Source organism: Triturus cristatus, chromosome 5_2 (genome assembly GCF_964204655.1).
Source record: "Triturus cristatus chromosome 5_2, aTriCri1.1, whole genome shotgun sequence".
Taxonomy (NCBI): Eukaryota; Metazoa; Chordata; class Amphibia; order Caudata; family Salamandridae; genus Triturus; species Triturus cristatus.
Genome location: NC_140588.1, coordinates 725,169,403 through 725,195,151, shown reverse-complemented (window position 1 = coordinate 725,195,151; position 25,749 = coordinate 725,169,403). Strand labels below are relative to the sequence as shown.

The following is a 25,749-nucleotide window of genomic DNA, read 5'->3' as shown; positions in this document are numbered from 1 at the left end:
CCCAGCGCCGAATGTAATTACCCACAGAACACTTTGACCCCAACGTTTGGTTAACTCCCTTATAAGCACCTTAGGGGTGTAATTGGTTTCACTAGATCATGTTTTTTCTTTTCTAATATACATTTCAGTGGACTTTCTTCTGTATCAACTAACAGCAGTTAAATTTATATTTATAGATCGTCCCCAGACGAAGGCCAGACGGCCAAAATGAATTGGGACTAATGAATAATGAAAAATGTTAACCAATAATCATGCATTCTGGGAATTATAGTCCAAACATTTGGAGCATGAATATATAGTGTTGTAACGAAACAATAGAATTGAACATTGAAAACTACCATTGAAGTATTGTGCTTTATTGAACATTTAAAGAAACTGTAGAAATCTCATTGGATCACCATTGACCTGTCCCCGGGGGACATACCCCACGTGTATGGGGATGTGACTAGATTGCAATTTAAAAAAAGACATTATATCTTTACAAATTTTTAGACACCATGATGAGCAAAACCCACCAGAGAGCTCCAGAGATTTAGATTTTTAAAGAATACGTAAATCTCAGCTTTTTAATGACAAGCACAAACAAGTATTGGTAACCGTAAAGTTACGGAAACGTTTGAAAAGTTTGAAAGAGTTGTGTTTGGCTACTCCTGCCCGGACTGGGAGACCAACTATGAAAGGGAGAAGGTCAGGGAGGCCAATCAGGAATATTTGAACAGTTACTTGGTCACCAAAGCAGTCTCAAGTCCCGTTCCACACTTAACATCAAAACCTCAATGCACTTCAATTGAGTGGTCCCGAGGCTGAGGCTAGAGGATGCTAAAAGATGCTCGTGATGCTGTGCAGTTGATGGGGGTCTCCTTGGGATTATTCCTTAGCTCACAGGTAAGGTGGGGTGGCTTTAGCCACAGAGGTTGGTGTCCATCGAAGTCCTCATTAGGCCAGCAGAAATCCAGCAGCGACTGGGCTACTGGTCTTCAGTCACAGCGGGTCCTCTGGCTTCCTTTGTTAGGGGCCAGTGTCCTTCTTTAGTGACCAGTCCTCACTCTGGTGACTTTCCAGGTCTGGCAGACAAGGGAGCAACTTTTGACTACATCTTGTCTACACATCTGCAATCAGCTGCGATTCCTTGCAGTTGGCTACTGACTAGCCAGGATGGGCTACTTTAACTTTTATGACCATGGTGCTGGAACAGGGGGTTAGCCAACTGACCCTTAAAATCAACTTTTCATTCTAGGGCTCAGGAGCAACTTTTCCAAGAACCAGCTACCACAGCCCTTACTAGCCCAAGGAGCAGCAGGTGCAGTCCAGCGGTTTGTGCAGCCTCTCTTCCCAACTCCAGGGGTCAGCAGGGCAGTCCTTATTCGGTCCTTTCTCCAGTCCAGATGTGATCTAAGGTTCATGGTGCCAGGGGTTCCATATTTATGCCCCGAAAGTGCCCTGGGGTGATGATGCTCTCACTAGCCAATGGCTTGTGACTGCAGGCGATGTGTGAACTCTAACAATCCCATAGTGCATAATTCTTCCCATTCTCAAGATGTCTGAACCCTTCCTAGTTTGTGAGGAGCTTGGTAGGCCGCCCCAGAGATGTGCCTACCTGGAGGTTACTTGCCCAGGCAAAAAACGGTTTGGCTACTGGTGTCCCCACTCTTTCCTTGCTGCCAACCCATCTACCTAAATACAGGTGTGATAACCATTTGTCCACTAAGGTGGCATCTCCTTTGAAGCTCGCCTTTTGGGCCAACACCCTGTGTGGCTTCCTGCAAAGGGAAGTTAAAGCTCTATGGCAGGCCTCTATTGTTCCTTAGACTGGAAGTTGTTCACACTACTCCCTGTGAGGAAAGATGACTGTCTGGGGGCCTGCAACTGCAAAAGGCCACCGGATATACTGGGTGACAGAATCGCAACTTTATAAAAACTGCCTTTTCTTTAAAGTGACATTCAATTCGACTTGACATCAAGTCGGTTTTAATGCCACAATAAATGTGATACCTTGAAGTGCCCATTTTAGTAGTCCCATTCAGAAGTTTGCAGGATTGAGATGTCAACCTGAAGCAGCGAATAACCTTTCAAGCACTCTGCCTTGTCTTCAAAGCACTACACGGAACTGGCCCCAGATCCCTACAAAAAATGTTTTCCTGGTACCCCCCCACTAGAACTCTCCGATCCGCCTCAGCCTGCCTTGTGAGGGTACCCAGATTCAACAAGGTAAGGACTGGGGGAAGATCCTTCAGAGTTGCCGCTGCTAAACTCTGGAACAGCCTGCCGGTCGACATCCGCCAAATTTCACAACTCCTTCCATTCAGAAAGCGGATTAAAACTTGGCTCTTCCCCTAAATTCCTCGCAACCCCTCCCCAGTCTCCCGTCTCTTCTCATTTTAGGAGTAATCTCTCAGCGCCAGGATACCTGCCAGGTGACAGCTGCGCTTTATAAATGTTTTAAATAAATAAATAAATAATAAATAAACCTGGCACTCTGTACTAGTCAATGTGGCTACTAGCTTTTCCACAGTAAAACAACAATTTGAAAGTTTTACTGTTAGGACATACTAAAGTACACGTCTCACTTAATAATATACTGCTCCTTGCCCCGGGCTTGATAGGCCTTCCTTAGGGAAGACATAGATATTGATAATGGATGTGGGGGCTTTGTCACTGGTTTAAATGGTAAAGTTGAACTAGCAGTTTAAAACTGCTCTTCCAGGCTGCAGTGGCAATCTGGGAGCCATTTTGTACTTTATCACTAGCAGGGTGGCACAATGCATGCTACAGCCCTGGGTGGGTGCTCTAACTTACATCCTCTCTGTACCCTTGGTACCATAAACTAGGGACTTATAAGTAGGTCAGCTAATGCTGATTGGGGACAGCCAATTCAACATACATTTGGGAGTAGAATACTTGCACTTAGGTCTGGTTAGCAGGCCTCAGTGCCCTGTTGAAAAACCCACAGCATTAGTCCAAAACTTTGGGGGTGATCAGGCAAAACGAGGCAATTCCTTACAATGACCGACCTACAAATTATATAAATGTATTATTTTACCAAATCGTTAAAGAGTTAATATGGTTGTCCTTTTAAAAAAAATAATATGCAGTCTGTAGATTTTTGACAGTGATAGGCAAACGTAACAGTGGGCAATGGGGCCATGTGTTTCTGTACAAGATTTACGAAAAGTAGATATCCACTATGCATTCTAGACATAAAGTCATCCTTCCATCTACTTCTTCCATTGTTGGCAAAGCCAATAGGGCTTCGTTATGATAAACAACAGTTATGCATGCAAGATATGTAAACAGCGTTTGTGAATGGCAGTGTTCACGTGTGTTGCCACATTAAAGCCAGACCCATGAACTTTGCCAGTGCTTGTTGCTATTGTGCTTGGCTGCAAGTCAAGAGGCAGAAATCAGCTGCACACCAAATGCTCTTTCCCTTCTCTCTTTCCTCCAGGTGCTGTACAAGATCTTTGAAAACTTCAGTAAAATGCCTGAAATTCTGATTGTGGACATATTGGCTGGAGTAGGGAAGTTTTTCGTGGTGGGCCTTGGTGGTATATTTGTCGGCCTTGTGTTTGGACTCGTTGCGGCCTTGACCACCCGCTTTACCAAGAACATCCGAGTCATTGAGCCCCTGTTTGTGTTCCTGTACAGTTACCTGTCCTACCTCACTGCAGAGATGTTCCACCTCTCTGGCATTGTCGCGTAAGTATTTTCTAAATTTTGTATCGCACATTTGTTTTTAAATTTCAAATCTAACGCGTCACAAAGGAAGCGGACGCTAGTCTTCAACACGAGGAGAATAGAATGCTGTGGTGAACACCTTACATTTGCAAAACCCTTTGAAAAGTCAAATGAAAAGAGAAATCACACAAAACAGACTGTACAATTGCACATAAATGATGGCAGATGTTATTCCGCGTGAATTCAGGCGCCCAGAAGATTAGGAGCACAATGGAAGGGCGCTGCAGAGCGCTCCATGAAACAGATGGAATCTGACTCACACGTTTGTTGAAAGATCATTGAAAGCAAGTTGGAAAAATAAGAAAAGAAATGCCTTAAATTCACTTCGCCGGAACGCTCCAGATGAGACTAGATGAGAAGGCCAGCAGTTCAGCTCGGGTTGTTTGAATAGACAGCCCTTGTTGTTATTTTTGGGAAGGCTCTAATCAGGAGCACTCAAAGTACACGCAGATGAAGCATTCTCCTACAGCCACTGCTGAAGTGTCAGATACCTCAGTTCCTGTCTGGTTTGACTGGCATTGCCCTTTAAACAATGGGCCTGAACTCCCTCTCTGGCTGCGCTTGCCAACCGTGCTAAATAAGGGTTCTTACCGTATGTGGCACATTGTTAGTTAAAGTTAAAGGCAACCAAGTGAATTTCCCGCGGGATGAAATCTTCGGTAATGCAAATCCGTATCAGTGGCACAACTTTTAACAAGCATTTGCAATGCAATAGGTCCCGCGTTTGTGGGAGTTAGGGCTATTGGCGTTGTAAATGATCATTTTTTTACCCTTGTGTTTTGGTGTGTAGTAGAGATGATGTATGTGGTGTGGAGTGGAATGGAATGGATAGGAATTGTTAGTTGTGGAATTGTGTGTGGTGGAGTAGATTTGTGTAGTGGAATTATGTGGCAGGATGTGCTGTGGAATTATGTGGTTAGTAATTATGTGGTATTATGTATAGTGGAATTTGCATTTGCAGCACTTGCACCACAGAAAATATTTAAAATGAGGGTTTTAAACATGGCAATTTAATGGACACCAAATTTAGTAACATTAAGGTACCCAAACCCTTGAAGGGTAATATTTAGGAGATCATCTCAAGACATTATAAATGACACTCCTGATTATGAAGTGAGAGGAAAGCACTGGCAGTCAAATACCAAATTAAATGCATACAGCCATGTGAAACAGATCACTGAACTAAGCTCTTGCTGCAAGGGTACGGCAGCACCTGCATGCCACGAGAGCCAGATTCAAGCAACAGCAAGTCAACTTTCAGTAAAAATTAAAAGCTCAGAAGGCTGTCAATGTAGGAAGGTGGAATCTGACTATATGGTTGCCCCCACTTTTGTCTGGTGTTTTGCTGGTTTATGACTTAGTTGGACTGGGACCCTGCTATTCAGGGCCCCAGTCTATCTGCTTTCTCTGTAAAATGGTTTCCATGTACATTAGGTACATTTCCAATTGGATTCTGGAGTGCCTTAGAAGCCCCTAGTATATAGTATACTATGTACCTAGGGCAAAGGTACCTCAGAGGCCTACCAGGGGCTGAAGCATGTATTATGCCACCCCTGGGAAGCACTCCAAAATGGCACCACAGGTCTGCTACAGCAGCCTGGGTAAGGGTGTGCTTGCACCCCTTACTGTGGTTTAGGCTACCTATATCACTATCATTGCACACACATACAAAACATATAAGTCACTCCTATGGCAGGCCTTGACAATCCTGAAGAGAGAGTGCTTGGTTTTTATGTGAGAGGGTGCCCCTGCATGAGCAGAGTCCCTCTGCAGTGTTTGAAGTACCTCCTCTAATGCTGTTTCTGGTGCAGCCTGACCATATATTCTTAAGTGTATTATAACCTCGCGGTAAATGCTAACTTTGGGATGGCTGCACGGAAATATGTTGTGTTTGGTGTCAAACGCTTTTGAATACTACCCCCCTGCCAGTTCTGGCGGTGTGTGTAGCATTCCACCCTTCTAGAGTGAGAGACATGTTCACACTGGTCTAACCCGGTAGGACTTTCTAGAGCCCTGGCATTACAAAATGGATGCCTCTGTCACAGACACGGGTCTGGCCTCCTGCTGCTGACTGAAACTCTGGCAGGGGAGGCCTGGACAACATTTTTCCTGTCCCAGGGAGGTGTAACCACCTCCCCAGACAGGCAGATGTGTATTGGGGCTGGGTGGAAGCACTCTCTGGTGCTTTGAAGTCCGGCACTGGGGGCACACTTGGTGTTCCTGTGCATAGTCCAGTTCAAACCGGTTGCAGGGGCTACCTGCCCCTGCTCTGGCGTGAAACTGGACAAAGGAAATGGGTGTAACCACCCCTTTTTCCAAACCCTCCCATAGGTGGGTCCCTAGAGCATGTCCAACCCCCAAACTTAGTATAAGTATGGGAACCCAGTCCTTGCGACTTTAGATTACCCTGGACTAAACTCTGCAATATATATCCTGGACCTTCGACTTTCTATTTCGACTAGAAGATGGAAGAAATCTCCCTTGGGGTCAGGGAGTGACTCCCCTGCTTTGCAGGCACCAAAGAAGCAACTGTCTGGCTGCAATTCCGAAGCTCCCATTGGATGCCGAAGTCTTTGCATCACCTAAGGTAGATTTCCTGACTTCCCCTAGGCTACCCTGAGACCACAGCAAAGCTGAAGCCCGTGGCTATCGTGGGTGACGAGTAACCGTGACCCCTGGGCACTGTGTACTATTGCTGGTACATCAACTTCCTGTTCATCCTTGAAGTTCTGCTTTGGGCTTCGAGTAGCCCCAGCCTTGAGCACTGATTGCACCGAAGATCTCTGGCCTCTACTCCACGAGTGACCCGTGGGCCAGGATCCAGTGCGACCGCTTGAGGCTCCTTTGCGATCGCTAGCCCGTTGGCTAGTGGGTCCCCACGAAAGCAACTCCTCTTCTGCTTGGGCTTTCCTGGTTGGTCCAGACGTGCCCTGACTTACCCTTGCTGGGTGAGTCCCTCAGACCTTGCTGGTCTGCACCGACATCCTTCTTCTTTTTCCACGAGACTTGCCATTGCCAAGGCTTGTTGGGTCCAATCTGGTCGCTGATACCGCAGCACTCGACAGACTTCGTGGGACAGCTCGAATACGGCTCGTGGACTTCATCAACACCTCCTGGACCTCGTGGCTGAAGAGTCAATACACCCCTCAACTCACCTGAAGCACCCGACATCTGTGGGCATTGGTCCATCCTGCCCTCGGTCACTGGCAAGTGACCCAGACTCTGTCCCCCCTGCTTTCAGGTTCCTTCCAGCCTAGATCCAGGCTTGGATCTCTTCGGATACTTCTCCTATTCACGGCAGCAGCAGTTCTTCGCCAGCTTCCATTGTAATCGACGACGCAACCCGACCCGACACCAAAAGACACCTATGCACCTGGCTTCCCTGGGTGAGGTAACACGAGTACTCAAGTGCTCCCGTGGGTGCTAGCCCTAGAACTTCTTAAGTCCAAAAGGGTTTGGTCCTGACTCGATTCTAAGTGTCCCTAATCTTTAAATTTCCAACCACGTCATTGCCCATAGAAGCTAACGGGAAGCCGCGGTTGTGTTTACACACTGCACATGGCCCCCCTAGGTCCCCTGTGTCACTACCTTGGGTGGTTCCTTGGGGTCCCAGCGATTCTACAGGCTCTAGGCCTTGTGTCTAGTTCAGTCGTTGTTCTTATACCACTTTATTGGTATATGGTTTGGTACGCCCCTAGGGCCTGAACGTGGATTTGTGCTATTACTGTTGATTGCTAACTTGTAAATTAAGTACTTCGAACTCCAGTCTCATAAAGAGACTAGAGGGGTGTGTTTTATTTTAAATACATATATTTTAAATATATACCTGGTGTGGTTGTCCTCTCAGTTGATCATTCAGGAGATTATAGACTGGTAAAACAAGCTGCTTTACATTCCTTCAAGACTCCATAGCTACCACTAGGATAGCTTTCAATAAAGGTTGTCTTTCAGCAATTCACCATAAGGGGTTGTTTGAACTGATACAGGGTGCCCACTAGAACTAGTGGACAGCATATATCAGGCCACCTTCTCACATTGGTGTGCAGCGTTTGGGATTCCAACTTGCTATTTTTTTACCAGATAATCTCAATTGAATTGATCAACTGAAAACCACTAAAGGTACCTTAGGTACATATAATATCCAGTTTAGTTACAGTAAGTTCTACTGAACTTAGAGTTATGTGTTAAGGGATAGCACACCCTTTCTACAACTCAGTAGAGTTTAGTAGGCCACACTAGTATAGGTAGTGCAATACACCACACCACATTAGTAATGTCTAGTCAGCCAGGAACCAGTGGGTCCCTGCCAGGAGCCAGTGAGCTCCTCCCCTATAAATATGAGGATCTCTCCTTTGCTCAACTTAGGGCCTTATGTTCCATTAGGAAGCTGAAGACAGGCAAAAGCCCAACCACGCATCATCACATAAAGATACTTAAGCTGGATGATATCTCAGGGCCTAGTGGGCCTGATGGGTTGGGCAGTGTGGGTGGGGCAGCAGGTGAGGGGCGGCCTAGGGGTGGAAACTCCCCTGACCCTAACTCTAATGCTGACCAGACTGATGACAATGATCAGAATCTGGTGAACGCAGCTCTCCTGGATGAGGATGAGGAGGATGACAACAATGCTCCCTCCTTTATTCCTCCAGGCAGAGTTGAAAGTAGGGCTAGAAGGGATGGATCTCTCTCAAGGGGATCTGTCCAGTCTAACTCCTCTATAGGGACCTCTGTCTCTTCTCACAGAGGGAGGGAAACCTCCCAGGAGAGGAGAGAGAGACTTTTGAAGTATGAGCAAGACAATTTCAACCTCAGAAAGCAGCAGATGGCCTTAGATAGGGAAGCCCTAGAACTCTACAGAGCTAGTAAAAAGGAGGGACTAGAGTCTCCTGGTGGCAGCAATTTCCCTAGAGATAGGGAGAGGTCTTATGACCATAGACACCTAAGTAAGATTGTCCTTCCCTACCAGAGTGGGGATGACATCCACAAATGGAGAACTGCCTTGGAGAGGGCCTGTAAAGTACAGAAGGTCCCTCAAGGTCAGTGGGCAGCAATCTTATGGCTCTCCTTTGCAGACAAAGGTAGAGACAAGCTCCTCACTGTAAGAGAAGAGGATGCTGACGAGTACAAGGTCTTGAAGAGTGCTCTGATTGATGGGTTTGGCCTAACCACTGAACAGTGTAGGTTGAAGTTCAGAGACACCCAAAAAGCTCAGACTCAAGACTGGGTAGACTTTGTTGATTGTGCTACTAAGGCTCTGGAAGGTTGGATACATGGCAGCAAAGTGCATGACTTTACAGGATTGTACAATTTGATTATGAGGGAGCAGATCCTTAGTAATTGTCAAAAACCGCTTTTACACCTGTACCTGGTGGACTCTGATTTGACCTCTCTCCAAGAATTGGGAAAGAAGGCAGACAAATGGGTCAGAACCAGGATAAGGCCTCAGAATCAGGGGTGTGACCAGAAGAAAGATTCTACCAAGCCCCAAGAGAAAGGTGGGGATAAATCTAAGGATAAGTCCACTACAGGGCCCCAAAAGTCCTCTTCTGGGGGTGGGTCCCAAACTCCTTCCTCTCCTGAAAAGAAACCATAATGCCATGTCTGTAAAAAGCCTGGGCACTGGAAAACTGATCCCAGTTGCCCCAGGATTGGCAATAAAGAAAATGTTCCTCCAACAAATACTACCATTCCCCCTGGTACTACTAGTAGTAATCCCCCAGGTGGTAGTAATGTACCCAAAAAGGTAAATGCATTCTCATGGGGAACAGAGGTGGGCCCTAGTTTAGACAGGCCCCCCTCACAGGCCTCCTCAGTCTGTGATGGTGGTGTGGGGTTTGCCACTTTTACCATAGGTCCCAATACTTTAGGCAGGTACAGACTGGAGCTAATAATTAATGGTCAGACAGCTGTGGCCTATAGGGACACTGGGGCTACAATCACCATGGTGACAGAGAAACTAATCCCTCCTCAGCAGTTTTTACCTGACTTTAGTTATCAGGTGACCAACATAGATGGTGTCAGCACAGATCACCCCATGGCCATAGTCAATCTCAGCTGGGGAGGGGTCACAGGCCCAAAGAGAGTGGTAGTGTCCCCAAACTTGCTTGTAGATTGCCAAATGGGCAATGATCTGGAAATTTCAGCCTGGGCTGAAGTTGAACACCAAGCCCATCTGAGAATGCTGGGCATACCAGAGAAGGGTAGTGGGGCTGTGATGGCCACAGCCCAACCCCAGAAACATTTTGGAGTGATGGAGCCTGAAATAATGGCCCACTCTCCTCCACAAGAGAGCACAAGGGTTGAAGAAAAGTCTTCTCCCCCCAGACAATAGGTAAGGGTCAGCCTCCTCAGGGAACTGATCCTACCCCTTGTGAGGGAACTGCCCCAGAGGTAGTCAGGCCTGGCCTGGCAGCACCCCTGATAGCAGTGGACCCTTCCAAGGTGGTACCCAGTCTGGAGCAGGTAACCTGCCCCTCTCTACCCTGCCTCAGTCAGCCCAGGGCTGCAGAGGTCAGGAAGGTCAGTGGACCCCAAAGGGGCCCCTGTCCAGAGGAACCACCCCATCAGCAGATTAGGGGCTCCAGGCTAGAAGCCCTAGCCAGGGAAAAAATCCTCACTCCACTGAGGGATCCCCATTACCATTGTGTAGGGACCTCCCCCAGCAGGACTCTGTTGGGCACTGCGTACTATTGCTGGTACATCAACTTCCGGTTCATCCTTGAAGTTCTGCTTTGGGCTCCGAGTAGCCCTAGCCTTGATCACTGACTGCACCGAAGATCTCTGTCCTCCACTCCACGAGTGCCCGTGGGCCACCTTCCAGTGCGACCGCTCGAGGCTCCTTCGCGATCGCTAGCCCATCTGTCCCCTCTGCTTTCAGGTTCCTTCCATCCTAGATCCAGGCTTGGATCTCTTCGGACACTTCTCCTCTTCACGGCAGCAGCAGTTCTTCACCAGCTTCCATTGTAATCGATGATGCGACCCGACACAAAAAGACACCTATGCACCCGGCTTCCCTGGGTGAGGTAACACGAGTACTCCGGTGCTCCCATGGGTACTAGCCCTAGAACTTCTTGAGTCCAAAAGGGTTTGGTCCTGATTCAATTCTAAGTGTCCCTAATCTTTAAATTTCCAACCGCGACATTGCCCATAGAAGCTAACGGGAACCCGCGGTTGTGTTTACGCACTGCACACGGCCCCTGTGGGTCCCCTGTGTCACTACCTTGGGTGGTTTCTTGGGGTCCCAGCGATTCTACAGGCTCTAGGCCGTGTGTCAAGTTCAGTCGTGGTTCTTATACCACTTTATTGGTATATGGTTTGGTACGCCCCTAGGGCCCAAACGTGGATTTGTGCTATTACTGTTGATTGCTAACTTGTAAATTAAGTACTTCGAACTCCAGTCTCATAAAGAGACTAGAGGGGTGTGTTTTATTTTACCAATTCACCATAAGGGGTTGTTTGCATTGATACAGGGTGCCCACTAGAACTAGTGGACAGCATATATCAGGCCACCTTCTCACAGTTAACAAATTCGAACCACTGAAATTCACTTAAAAGCTGAATACACAACAATTTATATAGTATGACGCTGTTCTCTAAAGTCAGAAGAAAGTTGCACTCCGGAATATCTGCTCCACAGTGTCAAGCGCACAAGTTCACTTTTAAACTGTGAACTGCAGGTTGCACTACCAGTTCTGGATTTAGAACTAGTGGGCGTAAATAGTGTAGTACCAATCTACTGAAACTGTAATATAGGTTAATAAGGTAAATCTCTAAGGATCATAGTTCCTACCTGTAACATTTTAATATGCCAATATAGATACAGACAGGCAACCAACGATGGCTCGCAAATGTTCTCGATGAGGGAAGTGCAGGAAAGGTGGCAATGGGAGCAGGCTAAAGGTGCTGTGGTAAAGGACACCAATCTAATAACCTGACCTTTACTGCCGACTATAAGGGGCGTGTCTACCCTAGCAGACGTCTTCAGTCTGGCAGACAGTGTTATTTAACTGCAGCAGCGAGTAATAACCCACATGACATGCAGTTGTTATATGCTGGACTTTCGCTGAATGGAAAGAGTTAAGCCCATGAAGTCTGCTTCTCAGGCAATCGACTGGAAACGTTAAAACATTGAGTCAAAATAAAGCCACAGTACTATCCATTAAAAAAACATAAATAATGACATGGACTCAGGAAAATGAGGAAGCAAGACCAGTCAAGCACTTGAAAGTAATGACGGCTCTGGGAAGGTGTGAAGAATGTAACTTCCCCATTCTTGGTAATCATTCAGTGACAATATGCAACATCTATAGATGTTTGTTGGCTCATTTGAATTAACCCGACATTTAGTGAGAGGAAGACAGGGACAAGCATGAAGGACACCTGCCATCTCCAGGCGGCTGCCTCTGTCCACCAGTGACCCCGCCATTTCAAGTGCTGCGAGCAGTGTTGTGGGCGGCTGACAGCTGCCCCAGGGCAAGGGTGGAGGTGGGGCATTCATACGCTTTACATTACTATTAGAATACACTACACAAGGTCAGGGTTTTTTGGGGGGCATGGGAACATTGACTGATTCACCCAGAATCACATAATGTTGATTCTCTGTTCCAAAATTAAAAACTCTGACTGTTCTGCCATATTAGGGATTTGTATACTGATGTGATGAACAATGGTGTATATTGTTACATTAAACTGTATTTCTGTATTACATTTAAGTATCAACATTCAAATATTTTATAAACCATAAATGTAAAAAAACACAAATGCTACAACATAATGAGCTCAAGAGTTAACGTTACCTCTGCACGTTTTAAGTGCATTTCAGCTGTTTGCACAATTATTTTACCTTCCATACACACCTTCAGTTGGGAGACAGTGCGGGTTTCCAAAGTCTTGCGACAGTAGGGGATTTCCACGTGCCCTTCTGTGGTAGCATGGGCATCAGATGAATGCACACAGGATGCCACTATTGATTGTTTATGTGCAGGAAGAGACACCTTCCTGCACATAAACCATCCACCCTCGCAGTATGGTGCAAGGGTGCATGCGTTGGTGCCAGGCAGCTTATTTTAGCACCAGCGCTAGGGAAAACACAGTGGTGCGCCATTTGTTGTTAATACGGCGCATCCCTGTGTTTTAGAATTGCCGGAGCGCAGCGCTGCCAAATTTGGCGCAGCTCCCCGCTCCGACATTTCCATGTATATATGCCCTTTTTTCCTTTTTGGGTTTGGCTGGCGAAATCCTTAGCTCTCAGCTATTTCATACATGCCCAACATCAGAGCAATTCTTATGTAGTTATCGTGTTTTCGGGACAATAGAGCGCTGTTGTGCTAATCTACTTTTATTTTACTTAGTAAATACTGTGCTAACATGACGTTGGAAAATATGCTTGTATGCACGCAGTGTACCCTGTCAGGTTTTTGGCTGTTGTCACATGTTGCCTGCCTGCATAAGACAGAGAACTGCTTTACTTGAATGACTCTGGGGGTATGGGCCTTAGACTGAAGCTGCGGTGTACTCACCGAATACCACTGAGCCTTGTTTCTTTCAGCAATTATTTCAGAGGATGCATTTGCAGTAGATAATTTTTCCAAGCCTGCTTTGAGATGGCCACTGCTCCATGGTCACTACTGCTAAAACCAGCGGTCTAAGCTTCCAGGTGGAGGAAAAGCATTTCATAATAAAACCCAATGAAGATGCTTTCACGTTTCTAGAGGCGGAGAACCAAGATATACCGCCATTGCTCCTGTATGTGACTGAGGGTTTTAATGACGGTTACTACACCTGACCCTGGGATTACAGGTACAAGTGATCCATTCCCCTTTGATCATTAACACTGCTCCATTTTAACATGTCAATACAACAATGAGTTTACATTTATGTCCATGCACTACTGAAGCATTTCCTTTATTAACCCAATTGATATTGGCATTTATCCACTTTTCTTTGCCAATGGATCAACTTCAGGAAAATATTTCGGAATAGGTTATTTTACTTTTTTTCTAAAAGGTCTATTTATTGGTATTTTGTCAAAACATTGAAATATATTTGTTAGAATTCCCAAGATCCCTGGTTTGCTGAGGTAGGTACCGCAGGCCAAGCAGGGACCCGTGAGCCCCAACGTTAGGGAAAAGACAGGTCGCCTTCAGAGATAGCCCCCGCTCCACCTCCTTGGTCGCTTGGCACGAGCAGCCAGGCTTATCTTCAAGGCTTAATGAGTGAAGTATTTGCAATTACGCTCACAGCAATCCAATGATGACACCACAAATAGACTCCACACGAGTTCCATAGAAAACAAGTATATGTTTATAAAACGATATACAATGTGATCACACAATACTAAACCAACATATGCGTCGAGGTAATGTTCCTCCTAGCCTATTATTATTGATCTAAACTATGTAATCCTAATGTCGTAATATGCAGTTCGATATGCAACAGTCAGGTACTTCACAACATAAGAATAATGCAGATCGTAATACGGTTATCTGGCGATTGGTACTGTCACTGTAATGCAACGCGTAAAGCAACAACGTGGTAAACTGTTATGCCCCCGTAATGCAATGCACACAGTCCCCCTTCAGGTACTCTGTTATGAAAAAGCAATGCAATGTGTAATGCAGTTATCAGGCAATTCGTTATGTGAAACTAATGCAATGCGGAACACATATATCCGGCAGTTCGGTATCTAACACTAATGCGATGTGTAATACGACAATCCGGCAGATCGTGATGCATGATTAAGACAAGGTGTGACACATCTATCAGACACTTTGGTATGCAAACCTAGTGCAATGCATAACACACCTTTCAGACATTTCGTTAGGCAAACTAATACACTGGGCAATGTGACAAAACAGGCTGTCTGTTGTGCAGTAATAAAGCAATGCGTTATTCAATCATCAAATACTCCGCTATGCAGAAGAAATGCAATACGTAAGTTACTCCAGCACCGTTCACGGTGCCTCCGGCGGTCTCTCCGCCACTCATGCTGGCCTGTAGTTAGACTCAGGCCCCAGTTGCCCCCCCACATGGGTAAGATAGAACACAGTCAATGCAGTCAATCCGAGCCGAAGCAGAGGCTCGCGATGCGGAACAGAGAGAGAGGCCGAGAGCGTCTCCCTCCGAACCCGTGCCCCTCCCCAGGAGTCAACAAACGTTACCTGGGGGGTGTGAACCCACTCTACCTTCCTCGTCCAGCGATTTGGGCCTCCGATGTAATCTCTGACTTTCCGGGCAATGGGAAGATCCCAGGCTGCACACTACACCCGCACTCAGAGTCACCAAGACTCATAGGAACTCCGGGTGTACGATTACCAGACAACTCCTCACGAGAGTCTCAGGCTACGCACAACACACGCATGCAGCGTCGCTGTGACACACTTGATCTTCTTATGCCCACAATCACAAGGCACAACTTGCGCATGTCTCAGGTAGTAGAAAGCACACGCACTCCGCATTGCTGAGACACACTTTATCCTCCGGTGCCCCCGATCAAAGGGCACCTCTTGCGCAGGTCTCAGGCAGTAGAAAGTACACCCACACAGCGTTGCTTCAAACACACTTTATCTCCTGGTGCCCCCGATCACAGGGCACCTCCAGCGAGGGTCTCAGGCTGTGCACACAGTGTCGCTGAGACACACTCGCTCTTCTGGTGTGCACGATCATGGGCCAATCCACACGAAAGTCTCAGGCTGCCCCCAAGCACATGCACACAGCGTAGCTGAGACTTACTTGGCTCCTCGATACACATGTTCACAGGACGATCCTCTCGAAGGACGCAGTCGAGACAGAGCACACACACACCGTGTCTCTGAGTCTCGTTTGGAACTCCAGGTGCCCAATATCACAGGCCACAACTTGCAAAGGTCTCAGGCTAGACAGAGCACACACACCCACGGCGTATCTGAGAGTCTTCTCTGGAAAACGTTTGTGTTTTTGTGTTTTCAAACAGGGAGCCAGCTCACCTCGGGCCCTTGGGAATAGTTACTTCAGGACACAGCAAAGTCCTTCAAACAGGGGTACACAGCACACAGCAAAGTCCCTACAGCCTTTCCTTAGTTGAAACAGCAAACTGCAAGCCAGCCCCAGATCACACAGCAAGAGCAGACCTATCCAGTAGTCTCTTCAGTTGTTTCTTCCTTGGCAAACGTCCCTCTTGATCCACGAAGTAGCTCCAGTGTTGTTCACACTTGATCAAACAATTCTCCAAGGTTCAGGGGCTTCAACTCGCATAGTTATACCCCTCAATGGCTTTGAAGTCTTTGTGTTACAGGGGGCACTGACCCCTGCGAAAACCAGTTCTGGGCGCCTCCCTACCAGTGCCACCTTCTCCCTTTGATTAGTGGGGGTCTGGATTCTCAATCACTCAGCAGGAGATGGGACAATTGTTTTATAGCACCAGCCCAGGCCTCTGCACCTCTAGGCCTACTCCTCCCCCCACACACTCCAGATGTATGTCAGCCTGTGCTGTCTCAACTCCTCCCCTGGGTCAAGACATTCCTCAGGTTCTATCGCTTTCAAATCCAGCCAGTCAATCCACATCCAGGCAGAGACACACTGAAATGTTTAAAGCACAAGAACCCAGCCACTTCTGAATGGGTGGCTTACAAACACACAATGCAAAAACCATCTTCATAAAAAGATGTGTTATTGCAGGGTGAGTTCAGGCATACTAAACTTCACCTATCCATCTTAAGCCTCTGGGGAGATAGGCTGTAAAACATATTACACAGCCTCCCTATTCTATTCTAATGGGCAAGATGGCCTTTCAGCAGTGAAAACAAAATGGAGATTATTTCACTGCCAAGACATGGTACACACTGTGGTACATGTCCCACCTTTCACATGCACTGCACCCTGTCCAGGGGGTACCCTAGACCTACCATAAGGGTGCCTGATGTGTATGGAAAGGGAAGGGCAGGGTCTGGTAAGTGCGTGCACTTACCAGAACAGCATGGCAGTTTAGGAAACTGCGAGCATAATGGACAGCCAATATCCATTACACTTTACACAGGGAGCACTTTCACTTTGACACTGTTTAGCAGTGGCAAAGTGTCCAAAGCATCTAAGTTGGCAACACATGTCAGAAAAAAGGTTTGGGGGAAAAGCAAACAGTTTAGGGAACTTTAGCCAAAAAGGGCCAAGTTCCACAATATTCATCAGAAAGAAATTTGATCCTGTGGAGCACATTTACAAGGAAACTGTTGGAGTGTGGTGTTAAAGCCAAAATTGCTAACGCTGTGCTCCAACAGTTTCAAAAAGCAGGGATGCGCAGTATTTACAAGACTGTGGCACACCCCTGTGTTTCCCCTAGTGCTGGCGCTAAATTAGATGCCTTCCGCCAATGCAGGCCCCCTTGCATGATTGTGCAAGGGGGCCTGCGTTGCAGTAAATGATTGTTCATGTGCAGGGAGGTGTCCCTTCCTGCACATAAACAATCAATAATGGCGATTTGTAACTTCTATGTGTGCTGCAGAATGCAGCACATATAGAAGTTGCAACATTTCATTTTTTAATGATTGTTTATGTGCAGGAAGGGACAACTTCCTGCCATGAACAATAACTAATGGCGATTTGCCGTTTCTATGTGTGCTGCAGAATGCAGCACACATAGAAACAGCCAACATGAGGTGAAATTATTAAGGTTTTCCCTAGTCTAATTTTTGGCGCTGCCCCATATTTACACCTCCCATGTAAATCGGGGGCAGCATCAAAAAGCAATGGGCATTGCGGTGGAACCAGACTTACCTTGGTGTTGCATCTTTCCTCTGTATCAATGACGTCTTTGGTGGCATCTGTTTGGCGTCCTCGGCGGCACCTGCTCTGAGGGGGGGTCATATTCAGGAGTGTGATACATGTTAAACCTGCAATTACCAAGCAACACAAAGAAAAGGCAGTGAGACACCACAACTGTTAGGTAACGCACTGTGCGCTAGAGCATTCAATACTGATCTTGTTTTCTGGATTCTATTTGAAAGGCTATTTTGTTATTTGGAGTCTTCTATTTTGGGGGATAGCTGCACTATAAAAAGGAATTTACATTATGTGAGCTATGTCTGCAATGCAAAAGAAAGAACATTATATTCTTAAGCTTATGAGGGCAATTATTACGACTAAACAGGACTCTAGCATTCTATAAGCTGGGTTACAAAGTCATGTTGTGATAATTGCTCAAGCATGATGTAATGTTTTTACTTCTTATGTTTCTTAACATTCTTTTTTCATTATGTTTTAATGTATCAGTTTCCTCCACACTTGCTATTTATGTTTGTGGTTATATGACCCGCTATTTACATTTTAGGAGACAGTTCTCTAAGCCATTTCTGGGGCAAGTGCTTGGTGACACCTAATTGATATCATTTATATTCCACAAGTGTGCATGATCATTTCTAGAACTCTCCAACTCTTAAAGGTTCTGCAATTTTCCATTCCCTACAACTCTCCATAGACGGGAGAGGGGAATAGTCAGGTTGATATTTCCGAGAGCCAGGGGTCATATCTAAAGGAATGTTTAAACATGTATTTAGGATCTTTTTATAATTTCCTTAATTTAGGTTCTAGGTATTGAACCTGGAGACAATTCAAGAGTAACAGAACGTACTTTGAGAAATTGTCAACAACAAAAGCAGTGTTTGTTTCTCTATACATTCCCCTCTCCCCTGTTGGACAGGGGTTGCTTTGACTATATGTTGGGCTCTCTTGTCTTTCTTTTAGGAAGTTGGGACATAATGTCGCATCATCCGCTCTCTCCTGAAGAAGTCCAGGTGAGATGCTTGACACTTTGCTGTTTAGTCCGGGTAGATGGGGATTTTGGTGGACTCACAGCGGACATCCTGGGACTGATGTGCCATTCTAAGAATAACATCCCTATCTGCATAATTCAGGAGTCTGATGCTCATTGGGTATGGAGGAGCCCCAGGAAGGAGTCTCTGGGTTACAGCTCCTTGGGCTCTATCCAGTGTGAGGCAGGCGGATTGGTCTGATTCAGGCACCCATTTCTTGAACTATGCTCTAAGGAACTATTCAGGTCATGCCCCTTCTACCCCAACCAGGCCTCCCACAAGACTTAGGTTATTGCAATGCAACCTTCTTTCAGTATCTTCAGCTGACACTATGGGTGGGCAAGTGCTGGTTTTGTGAACTTATGAATTGTACTCTGGTGTAATGGCCCTTGTTCTTTATCCTTTCCCATTAATGCAATAATTGACATATACGCACTCTCCGGGATCTCAATGCATCCCAACTGCCATGCTTGCTCAACCAGGACTAATGCAAATGTCTAATGAATTGGCCTATTTGCTGGAGCCCCCTCCCCACAAGGAGCAATAGATGGTGGCTTCACTCATCAAATCTGTCAGTTGCTATACCTTAAGATGCAACAATGTATAATTTAAAGAGCACAGCGAGAAGTACAGTTTAGGGATTGTTCTGAAATGGGTTCCTCCCATTTAGTATACCTGGATTTTTTTGTTTCTTTTGACCACCCAGTTTTAGAGTTTTTTACTGTGGGTGAGTCTCACTACTTGTTTCTCGCCTATGGTAATTACATGGTAAACGGACTGCGTTTGTTTACCGCCAGCGTCTGCCTTTGAAGATAAGGCAACTGCAATGCAACAAGGGTAAGGGGCACTTTTCTGGTTACACATGAACGCGTGTGCACACAGATGTGCACACATGTAAAAACTTCACATGTGAAACTACGGTCATGCACAGCCCGGTAACTGTGCACAGGTAGCCTGGCACAGAGGGGACTGTGCAGAATTAGAAATTTACCTTGGGTGAAACAGGTGTGCAACATGTGTACAACGATTGATTATGCCAGTCCGAGCAGATATATGTACACATTATGGGTCATCCAGAATGTTCATATATTCCTGACTCAGCTCAGGATCAGTCCTAGCATGCTGTGCAGGAGGGTTGGGACATGTGTCGAGGGGTGATGTGGCACCCTAGAATTTACCGGTGGTGTCTGGCTTCTCGAACCTTCCACCCCCATTTAAAAACTCTTGCGCAATGGAGAGAGAGAGAGAGAGAGAGAGAGCTTTTTGTTGGATTTGGACACTAGGACTGCGACGGCAGCACCAGCCATGGACAACTAGAAGGACAAGCCCCCAATGCTTTAATGGGCAATGGACTCCACCTCTAGTTGACCCGAGATCCAGTGGGTCTCTCCAGGAGCAGGGAAGCTGACTCCCTCCCACCCCCTAAGGACTAGTTGGGGAAAGTCTTGGACTCCACTGTCCCCCCCAGATGGCCAGGAGTCCATGGGGTCAGTGAATGGCACAGCAGAGAGGGGAGATGGCACAGGGAGGGAGTTCGGAATGCGCCACCTTGGAAGTGAGGGTGCTTGTTGACACTGCCCCTGGTGGCTGGATCTCACTGACAAGAGAAAACTGAGCCCAGAGACTTTGAAATTGGCCCATCTGGGTCTGACTTATGTCCATGATGAGGATCGAAACATTCAGCTCTTCACCGCAAATTCTTTGAATGACCCCCTGGGTTGGCCAGGGCCGAAGGGTTGGCGCAAGGCTTAATTGCTTGTTTTGCCAAGGGAGGGGACAGGCTTGGGGCCCATTCTCCAGAGCTCTTGAGACCCTGGGATCCCAACATGTAATCCGGTTTATGCACAGGGGTGCCCAGGACCGCATCTTCAACTTACAAAGACAGGAAGACTGTGGGAGAGCCTTTGTGACCCCTAACAAAGAGGAAAGGGGCACAGGACCCCATTGCGGGCCCTCGACGCAAGAGGAAACAGGGGGAGTGCCGATGCAATCCCTTCAGCAATGGTAGGCACGCTCCTGCTCCCTGTGTCCCTGTCTTAGGGGAGCGGGTGGCCACCACACAAAAAACATTGTTGCCCACATGGAGCGGGCAGGGAGAAGTGAGCTGCTGGATCTTATGCAGACAATCACAAGAGCTGCTTCCTCAAAAATGGGGATGAAAGGGTGCTAGTGTGGGACCAGGCCCCCCCAACCAAAAGAAGAAAAAGGGAGAAACCCAAAAAATCAGCAGCACAGAAGTCCTGCTTCCTGGCAGAGTATCCACAGGTCTTGTGGTGGTGTCTGAAGTTCTTCTTTCATACATAGTTGTGCCTTCGAAGTGGGGAGCAACTTCTAGGGGCATGTCTTTGAAGCGCACAGATGCTCTGCCTTACGAGCCCTGACTTCAGACTAACTACATGAGGGTATGCACCGCTTTGTGTGGCGACGAGACACTGTCTATTCAGGTGTAAGTGTGTCTTAGCCCAGCTCATCCCTCTCATCCTGCCAGTGATGGCCCTCACTTTCACACCTATGCTGACAGTGTGTGTGGATGTCTAGGAGGAATACACAAAGCGCAACTGACAATTACACCCAGTCAGATGACCAGAGACAGGCTGCAGGCACCAAATGGCTAAGGCAAAGAAAGTGAACTTTCTCAAAGTGGCATTTTCAGAAGTGTAATTTAAATTTGGACCTCACCATAAATTAGGATTTTACATTAGGATTCCAGAAACACCAAACGTGAATCAGTTTTATCTTCTCATTTGTAAATTACACTTAGAAAAAGTAATAAGGTAATCCCAATGTTTTCCTATGGGAGGCTGAGGCCTTGCAGTAGTGAAAAATGAATTTAAGAGTTTTTCACTACCAGGAAGTTTAAAGTTTTAAAGTACATGCCCTGCTTTTTAAATACATTGCACCCTTCCCCCTGGGCTGTCCAGGGCCTACCCTAGAGTTGGCATATGTGTTATAAAGGAAGGTTGGGGCCTGGCAAAAGGATATTTTTGCCAGGCCAAATGGAAGTTTAAACTGCAAACACAGGCTCTGCAATGGCAGGCCTGAGCCATGTTTAAAGAGCTACTTAAGTGGTTGGCACCTTCAGTGCTCCATGTCCTACAGGTAGCATTTAATTTACAGTCTCTGGGCACTTATAGTACTCATTCACTAGGAACTTATTAGCAAATTAAATATGCCAGTTGGGTATGAGCCAATGCTAGAACTGGTTAGACGTGGTAAAGTGCCTAGACTCCTAAGGCCAGAAAAACGAGGTCAGAAAAAATGGAGGAAGAAGGCAAAATTTGGGGAGGGGAATCCCACCCTAAGACAGACAGGTCTAACAGAGTGCATGTGTTTTCTTACTCTCTCCCATGTGTGTTTCTTGCCCCTCAAAACCCTGCCATTTCCCCAAGCATGCACCCCCGCTCATTTGGTGTTTCCTCCTCTGCATCCACTCGGCTAATGCCTTTTAAAGGCAAGAACTATTGGTCTTGCCAAGGCTTGTTTGTAATAAGAAGATAAACAGATTCTTGGCACTTGCCCTTCCATGTTCAACTATCCACATTGTGCAAACTATTTGGACAAAATTAAGAAAACAATCCTCACATAAGTCTCGACAGTCATTGTCCTTCATAGATGAATGTCATAGATTATTGAATTTCAGCAATATCATTCATCTGAAAATGGAGTTGAAGAGCGGTGAGAGGGATACAGTATCATTTGTATTACCAATGGAAGCGGTTCAAGGAATTTGACACCAGATCAAGCACCATGAAAAAGACTAGTCAGAATGCTAATGTTGCTATGTTCATCATAGACGAGTTGCCAGTGGTGGCTGCTGACTTTAAAAATGGTGAGCATTACAATAACACAATTAAATATACATACATGAATATAATAAAAGAGACTTACCTTGACGATCTTCTTCTACTGAAAGCAGTACTCCGAGTCCCGAGGCTAATGCTCCCGCCTCGCAATGTGTTTCCAATCCTGGCCGGGAAAAATAAGCCTAAGCTCCCTATCCAATCCAAGCACTGCTCTTATGTTACATATAATATTAAGCAGCACAAGAACAGTGCTATGATTGGCTAGGGCATGCGTGCACAACGCTCCACTGAAGACCGATGGGGCTGTGTCTTTGCTGACGCAGCTCCATGGTAACCTTCAATGTGGAAGTCTGAACTGCGCTTGTCAGGTTGGCCAAAGTAAAAATACCGGTCAATCTGACATGTGCAGCCCAGTTTCAGTCTGAGCTGCTCGTCCCACACACTGAGAGCTCCGTAGCCCTGCCTCATTTGGAAATACAATTGGAGGAAGTACGGGTCTACGGGGTTAATTTCATCGTCAAAAGGAGCCTGGGACGTAGTGGTTTGCAGCAGTAGGGGGTGAAACCCCCTGCGCCCTTAGGAAGAAACTGCCACTGGGAGGTGCACAGACCTGTCTTCATTGGAATGGAATTCAATGCAAGTTATTATTATACCAAGGATTTTGACTGTGGATTATATGCCCAACAACAACAGTACTAATGTATGTGTACTAGCAGATGGCAAATGTTACTTTTTTGCACACTACCTAAAGCTGATTTGAAAAACTCTTTAAAAGCAAAAAGGAGATTGCCAACCAATTAGCCATATGTGAAAGCATTAATAGCATTCTATAAAAGCTAAAAAGATTTTAAGTAATCTGAAAGTGTTTATCAGTTTACCTATCATCATCCCAAACTGATGAGTGGAACTTGGTTTTGCAACAAACTTTAACGGAACCAAGTAATCAAAGCATATATGATAAAGAACACGGGCAAGACAGGGCCATTCATGTCTTCAACTAATAGGTGACACAGGCTAAAAATCTGACATAAGTCAGATTCAGATATTATTTTACTATGCTACAAGACAATCCTAACATCCCCATTGTTCAAGTTCTGCTTTTGTTCTGGCACACAGAAAACATTTCAGAGATGACACGGATTGAATATAAACTGCCTTTGACAAACGACATGCTTCAGCATTTGGATTCATAGATCAGGGTCAATAGATTAATATCATGCTACATGTCTTCGAATCCCGACTATGGATAAGCCCCATTCAATTGATGAAGTTGCAAAATGTAAGAGCCGGATCCTGGACAGAAATGCAATGTATGAGACAGAGGTTTAAGGTCCAAGCCACAAGAGGAATTGGAGATGTGCCCTTCTCTTACACCTCCAAATGAAACATGATTGTACTGTACTCTACTGGACTCCTGCTTGGCTTTACTGACCTGCTGCCCTTTTCCTTGGGTGAGAAGGACTGAGCCTCCATCTCTAAAAACCAGAACCCAGAGTGACTCCAAGGGCTAGTTAGCTGGCCCCCTGATCAGACGCTTCATGGACATAAGAGGCTTCCAACCACCTTTCACCTGCACCTGGACTCTGCCCTCTGGGAGTCTACCCTGCCAAGTGGTGCCACCACAGTCCTGGACCCTTGGAAGTGGACCTAAGGTGCTTGCCAGCGAAACTGATGCATCTTCTTTACTGATCGACACATCCCGAGCAGAACCAATGCATCTTCTTTGCTGAGCAATACATCTCCGAGCAGAACCGATGCATGTCCTCAGTTGAGCAGTGCATCCCCGAGCAGAAATGTCACTGCTATGTGGATTGGACCAGTTGCAAGGACCTGCATTGCAAACCGCAGTCCTTAGAACGGATGCATCACCCCAGCGGTGCATCCACAACCCAGGTACTCTCATCTGTCGTCAACGGCAGCCACGACCATGGACACCGCATCGCAGCCTCGCAGCACCTCAGAACCGACTCATCACCAGCTCCACGCAGCATTCCTGACGCCGGACTTTGTATTGCAAGCCCCGTCAATGGGATACTCGACAACGATGCAATAGTACCTTGTACCGTAGCTTTGCCGATGCATTGCTTTAGCTGCGCGTCGCATCTTTGACGCAGATTCACGCAACGCTGAGCAACTGGAATTTAAGGTACTCTGCTCAGCTGACCTAACTGGGTCCCTGTAGTTGGCCCACGCTCCATCGCAGTTGGCCTGAGCTTGTGATGTTTTCCCAGTCCTGCACAACCAGATATCCCCAATTGGTGTTTTGTGCTTTTTAGCACTATTTTCACTACAAAATTTAAAATTCCATATCTCCAGTTCTACCAATTGGATTTTTGTTGTTTTGGTCTTTTATTACTTATTACATCTTACTGTGGGATCCCTTTGTGGTGTGTTCTCACTGTTTTACTCTTTGAAGTGCTGCACAAATACTTTACATATTGCCGCTAGGTTAAGCCTGACTGCTCTGTGCCAAGCTACCAAGGGGCTGAGCACAGGTTAATTTGAAGTTTGCTTGTGCCTTACCCTGACAAGGATTGTGATTGCTGCTTGACTTGGGCACCAGTCAAACAACAGCCCAATTTCTTACACTGGTGTTCAGAGGTGAGGATTAGACTTGTGTTTGTGCAGTGCCATACAGTAATTTTCCGTTACACTACCACCCCACATAAATATTGTAAGATTTTTTATTTTTTTTTAATTCTACAGTTTTCTTTTCCTTTTTCTAAATCCCTCCTCTGACTGCTGTGCATAAGACCACACCTGCAAGAATGGGGTTTGAGCTGGCCAACATGGATTTCTAAATGTGGCCCAGCTCAAGGAGTTCTGCAAGAAGATTGGATTTTCTGCCAAGAGCACCACCAGGAAGATGGAGTTGCAAATGGCTCTGTGGGCTTGGGCAGAAGCCCGCAGAACACTGGTTGAAGCCACGGGAGAGGATACTGTGATTGAGGGGCCTGCAGAGGACCTTTGTGACTAGTACCTGCACTGGAAGGGGGTGACTTGCCCCACTTGAATGGAGCCCCCTGTCAAGGCAGGGAGCTGTGCCTCTTCCCACAGCCTGTCCCCAGAGGAGCTGGCAGAGATGAGGGAGAGAGAATTCAGGCTGCAGATGGCCCAGTTAAAGATAGTGGAAATGAAACAGGTCATGGAGTTGAAGAAGGCTGAAATGGCATTGAAGGAGAAAAAGTTGTTACTGGCTCACAAACTGAGTCGTAAGGAGCTGTACATCAAGGCCAGGCAGGTAGAGTCCTGCAGTGATGGAGGCAGCATACCTGAACTGTCTGAAGGAGACAAAAAGGTCTGTATCCCCAATGATCTGGTGCCCAGTTTTGCGTTGGGAGATGACATTGAAATTTTTTTTTCTGCCTATGAGGTAGCCCTGAGGGTGCACAAGATCTCTGAAGAGCATTGGGTGGGGGAGGGGGTTGTGGAAA

General features: G+C 46.4%; 1 protein-coding gene across 1 annotated transcript in view; it reads left to right on the top strand.

The window, feature by feature from the left end:
• LOC146829181 (sodium/hydrogen exchanger 2-like) overlaps window positions 1–25,749 on the top strand; it is a 615,451-nt gene that overhangs the window by 152,119 nt on the left and 437,583 nt on the right. Inside the window, exon 3 of the mRNA XM_085607826.1 lies at window positions 3,446–3,696. Coding sequence (XP_085463952.1) covers window positions 3,446–3,696 — 251 coding nt within the window. The remainder of the gene's footprint in view (window positions 1–3,445; window positions 3,697–25,749) is intronic.